The 9136-nt window shown below is 36.4% G+C and overlaps 1 protein-coding gene across 2 annotated transcripts; it reads left to right on the forward strand.

Annotated features, from left to right (window-relative positions):
* Positions 1–933: 933 nt before the first annotated feature.
* LOC120145727 (GRIP and coiled-coil domain-containing protein 2-like) lies at positions 934–9136 on the forward strand. Of its 2 annotated transcripts, XM_039159481.1 has the most exons (9): positions 934–1199; positions 1338–1415; positions 1532–1804; positions 1882–4782; positions 4914–6654; positions 6746–7392; positions 8309–8456; positions 8548–8629; positions 8756–9136. In XM_039159481.1, the coding sequence occupies exons 2-9, from the start codon at positions 1350–1352 to the stop codon at positions 8856–8858; spliced, it is 5961 nt and encodes a 1986-aa protein (XP_039015412.1). In that variant the 5' UTR covers positions 934–1199; positions 1338–1349; the 3' UTR covers positions 8859–9136. The 2 variants fall into 2 exon arrangements, with proteins under 2 accessions (XP_039015412.1, XP_039015413.1); XM_039159482.1 differs by lacking the exon at positions 934–1199 and having other exon boundaries at positions 1287–1415; positions 1532–1792.

Here is a 9136-nt window from a genome sequence, read left to right on the forward strand (position 1 = left end):
GGACTATCGAACGACTATCAAATTAAAAAAATAATTATTCAGACTAAATACTTTCAAAATATTCATACTAAATCAAATCAATATGTAAATAAAATAAAAAATTTATTTAAAATCGGAGCTGCGTTATAATATAATGTAAATACAATGCATCAAATTAATAGTAGAGTTACATATTGAAATATCATTAAGATCTTACGAATACATATGTTCACTAAGATAAATCGAATATCGTACTCTGAATAGAAGGTGTTGAAAATCTCTCAATGACAATGTTACTTTAACTGAATTATGATAAATTGATACATCGAAAAAAATACAAGAACGTTGAACTTTACGAGCTCAATAACATTTTCCTAATATACTATATTTTATGTAATTCATAAATATAACTATGTAATATTAATATAAACAAAAAGACATAAGTTTGAAAAAAAATTAGTATGAAAAAAAATCTAATTTTTAATTTAGATATATTAATCAGCATCAGAATCACTGAGATCTAAACTGATTCAAGTTAAAATTATTTTTATTTTTTAATCTTTTTAAATAAGGGTTTACACTGGATGTAATTGAATTATGCTCAAATAATTATTATGATTATATAACTTTTAAAAATAATAAAATAATTATTTGATTTACAAATTAGTATAAAATGATTATTATATTTATAAAATTATTAAAAAAAATAGTATTAAATAGTATCTAAATATTATAAAATAATAATTAAAATTATAAAAAAATACAATTATTATAACATTGTAATGAGAATTTTGTAAATATTCAATAAATCTAGTGTTTATTGTATAATTATTGAAAATTTAACAGCTAAAATGATTATTTGATCATAACTCAATGAATTACAATTTAATTTCCCCTTCCAAATAGGACCCAATTTAGTTCAGATAATATGAAGAGAGGATTCCTTCAGCAACAACAAAAATGAAGAGAGGAGAAAAAAGGGAGATGTTTGGAAATGAATCATTGACAATGGCGAGACTAGACGTTTGCATCTAATTGGAGCCATAACTCGTCATCATGCATACTCATCATCAACGAAAAACGACAGAGTAAGGCCAAGTACCAAAACAAAATCATAAGAAACAAAAATCACAAAAGGAAATTACTCCATTTGATAAATTCTCCTTGGAATCGAAGCTCCACCGGAATCTAATCAGCGCATCAATCTACCGTAAATCCAGGTCAAATCCATTCACACCTTGATTTCTAGGTTTTTTTATTAATTTGTTTGTTTGTTGCTGTATTTTTTATTTCACGTTTGATTAGTGTTATTGAAGAAGGAACGTGCTTTGATTATTATGAATTTATATGACGAGTAGGAAATAGAAAAAATGTCTGAATTTCACGATACGGAAAATTCTGGAGCTGATAATCGACCTCAATCTTCGTCTGATCAGGTTTCCTTTTTTTTTTTACAATTTGAAATCTCAGTTTTGTTTTCCTTTTATTCTTATCATTGTTGATAGGAAAAATCTTTAATTACGTTTTTTTTTGTTTCAAAAAATCAATTTAGGAAGAGATGCTTCATGTTGATAGCAGAGAAGATCTGTTTGTGGATGCTCCGGATGAGTTGAATGATAATAAGGAAGGTGGAACTCCGAATCCAAAATCGGCGAATGCCAGTCCGAGCGCCATCCATTTGGAGGAAAAACAGAAGGAAGTAGCTAATCAGTTTAAAAAAATGCACAATAATGATAGCAATCGCTTTGTCAATGAAATAGAGCGCTTGCAAGCTTCACTTGAGCAGGCAGTTGATGAAAAAGAGAAACTTGAAGTCAAATACAAGGTTTAGTAGATTTGTCTAGATATGGGTCAATGATTTTTATGTTTTCAAAATGATGCTTAGGGATTTAGTGTATGCAGGAAGAAATGGAGGTGCTTGCAAGGGAGGTTCATATAAAGGATAAAGAGATTGAAGGGCTGAATGCTACGGTTACGAGTTTTGTAGCTGAAGCTGAGGAGGTTTATGCAGAGAAGCACTGGAAATGTGAGGGTGTAATGGAGAGGATTTTGGCTGCTCTTGGGTCAGTTGTTGATCAAGGAGATATTTCAGGTGATTCTGGTGGAGATCAGATTGATCTTGTTGAGAAAAGCACATTGGCATTAATGGAGAAGTATAACCAATTTCTTATTGAAGTTAACCAACTTGGGCAGTGTTTGACAAAGGCTGAGCATGATTTTGGTGTGCAGGAGTTTGGGACTGTATTTGTTGCGGCCCGTGATGAGGTATTTGAGTTGAGGAGGAAGGAAGCAGAGCTGATTGAAAAAATAGGTCTTTTGGAAGATGAAAATAGGAAATTGCTTGAACAAGTTGAAAATGAAAAATCAACAGTGGAGACTCTGAATTCAGAGCTTGAAAATATGAAGACGGAGGTTGAACAGGAAAAGACAAAGTGTGCTAACGCTAAAGAAAAGCTGAATTTAGCCGTGACTAAAGGGAAGGCATTGGTTCATCAGCGGGATGTTCTGAAACAGTCTATGGCTGATAAAACAAATGAGCTTGATAACTGTCTGGCCGAATTGCGAGAGAAGACTAATGCCCTAGAGGCTGCTGATTTACATAAGGAAGAGCTGGTGAAAAGTGAAAACTTGGTTGCATCATTGCAAGAATCACTCTCGCAAAAGACCTTGATTCTTGAGACGTTTGAACACATCCTATCTCATCTTGACGTACCTGAGGAACTTCAATCAGTGGATATTGTTGGAAGAGTTAGATGGCTTGCTAATGAAAGAAATGAATTGAAGGGTGTTTCATTGGACTTCTACAGATTGAAAGATACCATTTGTGCAATTGATTTACCTGAAAATATCTCCTTTCCTGATTTAGATTCTCGCTTGGCTTGGCTTAAGGAATCTTTTTACCGAGCTAAAGATGAAATAAATATGTTACAAAATGAATTGTGCACAACAAAGGAAGTTGCAAGTGATGAGATAGATAAATTGAGTGCTTTAATTTTGACTGTACAACAAGAGAAGGACTGCATTAAGGAAGAATTTGATCAACTCAGAATTAAAAACGATGAAATTGTTGCAAGGGCAGAACACGTAGCATTGGACAAGGATCATTTAAGTGATTCACTTGCTGCAGAACTAACTGAGAAGGATAAAATCCAAAAGGAGTTGGACGATCTCACGAATAAATATGAAAATGTAGTTGAGAAGGTCCATCAACTTTCATCAGAGAAAGATCAGATGATTCGGTTGTTGGTAGAGGGTTCCAGAAAAGTGATGGTGGATCAAGATGGGATTGAAGAGACATATTCTAATCTACCCATGTTAATTGATAGATTCTTAGAGAAGATACAAGAACAAACAAGTCCATCTGTGGAGATTCCTTTTGTGGATACAGAACCATTGGACAAATATCAATTTCTTTTGTATGTTAGGGATCTGGAGTCGATGCTTTATAAGGAATTACTAGAAGAAGATATGCTGGTGAGGTCACAACTGAATGATCTGTCGAATCTGTTCAAAGTAACTTCTCAGGAACTTTTTGCATTGAAGGAGGACAAAGATGTCTTGCAAAAAGATCTAGAACGATCAGAGGAGAAATCTGGTCTGTTGAGGGAGAAGTTAACAATGGCGGTTAAAAAAGGAAAGTTATTGGTGCAAGAGAGGGAAAACTTGAAAGTTCTTCTGGAGGAAAAGAAGTCAGAAATTCAGAAGCTGAGGCTTGAGTTACAACAGGAAGAGTCTAGAGTTGCTGAGTGCACAGGGCAGATGAGTACCTTGTCTGCTGATTTAGAGCGCGTCCCAAAGATGGAGAGCAGCCTTGCATCCATGAAAGAGGAAAATGATCAACTTGAGAATTTATTGTTCGAGAGCAATAGCAAATTGCAAAGGGTAGTTGAATCTATTGATCGCATTGTTATTCCAGTTGACACAGCATTTCTAGAGCCTATAGAGAAGCTAAACTTGCTTGTTGGGTATATTGATGATTGCCAGACTGCCAAGACAGAGACCGAACTAGAGTTGGGGGAAGTAAAGGAAGAGACTAGCACCCTGGCTGTGAAGTTAGCAGAGGCCCAAGAAACTATTGATTCGCTAACTAACAAGTTTGCTGAGGCTTGCGAGGCTAGAAAGTCGCTTGAAGAGGCGTTGTCACTTGCAGAAAATAAAAATTCAATACTAATCAGTGAGAAAGAGGAGGTTCAAGGTAGCAAAGCTGCTTCAGAGATGGAAGTGGAGAAAGCGAGAGAGGAAGTTACTTGTCAGACCAGCAGACTCACAGAGGCATATAACACTATAAAGTCACTTGAAAATGCACTTTCTCTGTCAGAGATGACGGTTAATTCACTAACTGAACAAAGCAACAAGGCACATGCGGAAATAACCAACTTGAACAATGAGCTGAAAAAACTGAAATATGAAATCGAATCCCAGACTAACCAGCTGACAGATGCTGGCAAAGCCATTAAATCACTAGAAGATGCATTGGTTAGGGCAGAAAATGACTTTTCTGCACTTCTAGACGAAAAAATAACTGCTGATCAGGAGGTATCAACCCTTAATTCCAAACTGAATGTGTGCATGGAAGAGCTGGCTAGAAGCAGTGGCAGCTTAGCTAGCAGATCCACAGAGTTGATTGGTCATCTTAACAATCTTCAAATGCTTGCCAAAGACCAAAGTTTGTTGTCTACAATGAATCAATGCTTTGATAGGAACTTGGCGCGCCTTAAAGATTTGGACCTTACCATTAAAAACACTAGGGAGCATTTATTTGACAATGATTTGGAACTGCTGCAAGGTTACCCCCTCATAGAGGTGATGCAGAATTTTCCTTTTTCTTTAGCCTGTTGCCTTCTGGACAGGGAATCACCATCTTTCCATAATTTCCTGGATGAGTAAAGAATTTGTTACTCTTTTTAATTGTTTCTTCCTTTTTTCCTTCACAGGATATTGCTAGTCTGCTGAGACAATTCTCTGATGATACTGATAATACTTTAAATATTGAGATGGAGAAAGTCGAAGCAAATGCAATAAATGCTGATGATGTTTCTTCATGTTTTAGAAGGATTACTGAAGTGTTTCAATTCCGAAACAAACTCCTTGCAGATAGGTTTGAAGGTTTTTCGAGCTTCCTGGATGAGTCATTAGCAGCCCTGTTAAGAAAATTACAGGCCACAGAGGATGAGGTGAAAAGTATGACCAAGAATAAACAAGAATATGATCAAAAGGAGTTGGACAATCTCACTAGTAAATATGAAAAAGTAGTTGAGAAGGTCCAGCAACTTTCATCAGAGAAAGATCAGATGATCCAGTTGTTGGTTGAAGGTTCTGGAATAGTGATGGGGGGTCAAGAAGGGATTGAAGAGACTTCTTCTAATCTACCCATGTTGATAGATAGGTGCTTAAAGAAGATAAAGGAACAAACAAGTGCATCATTGGAGATTCCTTTTGTGGATCCAGAACTTTTTGAAAATTTTCAGAGTCTTCTGTATGTTAGGGATCTGAAGTTGATGCTTTTTGAGGAAATACTGGAAGAAGATATGTTGTTGAGGTCAACACTGAATGATCTGTCAAATCAGTTCCAAGTAACTTCTCAGGAACTCTTTGCATTGAAGGAGGAGAAAGATGTTCTACAAAAAGATCTTGAACAGTCAGAGGAGAAATCTGGTCTGTTGAGGGAGAAGTTATCAATGGCAGTTAAGAAAGGCAAGGGATTGGTTCAAGATCGGGATAAATTGAAAGTTCTTCTCGAGGAAAAGAAGTCGGAAATTGAGAAGCTGAGGCTTGAGTTACAACAGGAAGAGTCTAGAGTTGCTGAGTTCACAGGGCAGATCAGTACTTTGTCTGCTGATTTAGAGCGCATCCCAAAGTTGGAGAGAAACCTTGCATCTATGAAAGAGGAAAAGGATCAACTTGAGAAGTTCTTTTTTGAGAGCAATGGCAAATTACAAAGGGTAATTGAATCTATCGATCGCATTTTTCTTCCAGTTGACTCGGCATTACTAGAGCCTGTAGAGAAGTTGAACTTGCTTGCTGGGTATATCGATGATTGTCAGACTTCCAAGATACGGATTGAACAAGAGTTGAGGGAAGTAAAAGAAGAGGCTAGCACCCTGGCTGGAAAGTTAGCAGAGGCCCAAGCGACTATTGATTATTGTCAGACTTCTAAGACACAGACTGAACAAGAGTTGCAGAAAGTAAAGGAAGAGGCTAGCATCCTGGTTGGCAAGTTAGCAGAAGCCCAAGCAACTATTGATTGTTGTCAGACTACCAAGATACAGATTGAACAAGAGTTGAGGGAAGTAAAGGAAGAGGCTAGCATCTGGGCTGGCAAGTTAGCAAAGGCTAGCATCCTGGCTGGCAAGTTAACAGAGGCCCAAGCAACTATGAAATTACTTGAAGAGTCATTGGCTATTGCGAAGGATGATTTGTCCCAACTTGCTGAAGAGAAAAAGGAGATGGAAATTGGTAAAAACAATACAGAAATAGAGTTACAGAAAGCAATTAAAGAGAGAGATGTATCCCAATGCAGGGTTTTAAAGTTGGAGAGTGATGTAGGTGTGTTGGAAGATTCTTGCAGAGAAGCGAGGGTGACGATAGAGGAATATCAAGCAAAAGAAGACGGATGGAAAGAAAAAGAGGAAGAACTTTTGTCATCATACAATAGCTTGTTAATGAAAGAAAAAGGTAACGTTTTCCTCTCACTCGGTTATTCTTGTGGTCTTGATGTTTAATTGTCAATACTCCATATTAAGTTGATTTTTTTTAATTGTTGTAGAAGCTGAAGAGCCTCTTCTGTCAGCATATCAAACAAGAATTCTGTTGAAAAAGTTAGTTGGGATTGAAATTCCTCTTGTGGAGTCCGACAGCCTGGAACCCCGTTGCTCTGCTGATGTTAAGAAACTGTTTTCTGTTATTGGTAGTTTCACTGATTTGCAGAATCAATTATATTTGCTATCTTCTGAGAAGGAAGAACTACAGTGTACGTTTTCAAGACAGAATTTTGAAATTGAGCATCTTAAAGAAGAAATAGAAACACATGTTACGAATAAGACAGACTTGGAACAGATGAAAACGGAGCTGTTTGAGGTTACATTTGGTTTGGAAAAGATTATTGTCATCTTGGGAGGTAAAGAGTTTATTGAAGGCCAAAATCCTGTTGGTACGAAAACTCTTTTGCTTGTATTAGAAAAGCAAGTTAACAGCCTGCTGTTGGAGGCTGAAAATTCAAAATCTAAAGCAGAGGAACTTGGTACCAAATTGGCCTTAAGCCAACAGGTCATGAATGAATTGTCAACTAAGGTTAAGTTACTTGAAGATTACATACAGGGTAAGACTATTCTGCCTGAGAATGTCCAGGAAAGGGGCATCTTTGAAGCACCTTCTGCATCCACTGGATCAGAAATATCTGAAATTGAAGACCCGGTAAGTAATTTTTTGCACTTTTCCATAAGTAATTCATTTTATTAACTTGGTCTTGTCACTGAACTGTATGATTTGATGCATGTACAATTAGCTTGTTTTGGTTAATTAGCATTTGAGTTATTATTTTCACTTCAATTTTGTAGAATCTAACTGTGTAAGAAGTTCTGAAAACATGCATATAAAATGAAGAGTTGGGATGAGTTTTCGTTTAAGGATAATTCTTCTTAGAAGATATACTTTATGTGTGGCAATTAAAATCAAAATAGACCTCTGATTTTCTCTTACCGGCAGGTTCAAAATTTAATCACATGGATGGTCCTTTAGTTCTAGGAAAATGCACTAGATCCCCTTTTTGTTAACGAATCTGCTTCATTATTGCTGTACCATTTCTTTGACAGATTTATTTCTCTGACCTCACGGTCTTATGACTATATAGTGAAACTTTCATGACCCTAATCTTTGATCCTTCACTTCGCTTATATTGTGTGTGTCTGCATATTATTGGAGCATTTTCCAGTGATGTTTGTTGAGATTTCTTCGTGACTGTAGAGGAATTGAGCATGATTCTCCATTGAAACTGTGTGTAAATATCGAGGAAGGTGAATTAAGGAAAGCCTTTTGTGCTATGCTTGTTTTATGAAATGGCATGGACAATATTTGAACTAGTCTGTGGATTCAGAGAAGATGATCATGCAACATGTTGTACTGTCAAATAAGTGCTTAGCTTTACAATGAAGTTGATCACGTTGCTCCGAAAAAGAAACACTTGTATTTCATAAATTTGAAGCGCCACTCTCATTTAAAGTTGAATGCCGGATTTCCAATTTCCAATCCTATTCTTCGAGGCTCTTTTGTACATAAAACACTCTTAAACTATGTTCTTACGAACTCTAATTACCTTTAGATGCTTTTACAGGTATCATATGGAAAGAACACAATGCCTCCTGCGCCCTTAGCTCCGCACGTCCGAAGTATGCGGAAAGGATCAACAGATCATCTTGCACTTAATATTGAACCGGAATCTGTTCGCTTGATCAACAGTGAGGAAACTGATGAACAGAAAGGTTGGCATTCTCATATATATAGAATTACATCTAATGAGTACAAATCTCTGAATTGCAGAACTCAAGCAGCTGTCCTTTGTTTTTTTGACAGGTCATTTGTTCAAGTCCCTCAACACATCTGGTCTAGTCCCAAAGCAAGGAAAGTTGATTGCAGACCGAGTCGACGGATTATGGTAAATCTCTACCCAAATTATCACATGGAAAGGGAAATTTTGTTTTCCCCGGAGTGAATATTCAAGTGCTGTCTAGTGCTTATCATATGCATTTTAATCTTTTGTACATGTTTTCGTATGTTACAGGGTATCCAGTGGCCAAGTTCTAAGCAGTCGTCCCCGAGCGAGGCTTGGCCTCATCACCTACTGTCTTCTCCTACATATATGGCTACTCGGAACCATTTTATAGTGAGATCGGCAATCCTCTGGTCTTCCTATCTGGTTCAACAGCGTTGCATCATGGATAAATATGGTAGCCATTCTGTTCGTACCCATTCTTTTACTTATTTATTTATTTTCTATAAACCCATGGATATATATTTAATATCCGCAGAGGATGTAGGGTTCATACTTTTGAAGGTAACAATTCGTGACTTGTTTCAAGTGAAGTATTGCACATTGTGATAATAGACTAAAATTGAAAGTATATGATATATGTTGTTAACGGTTTTGGTTTTTGTTTTTGTT

Source organism: Hibiscus syriacus, unplaced genomic scaffold (genome assembly GCF_006381635.1).
Source record: "Hibiscus syriacus cultivar Baekdansim isolate YM2019G1 unplaced genomic scaffold, ASM638163v2 tig00110893_pilon, whole genome shotgun sequence".
Classification (NCBI taxonomy): domain Eukaryota; kingdom Viridiplantae; phylum Streptophyta; class Magnoliopsida; order Malvales; family Malvaceae; genus Hibiscus; species Hibiscus syriacus.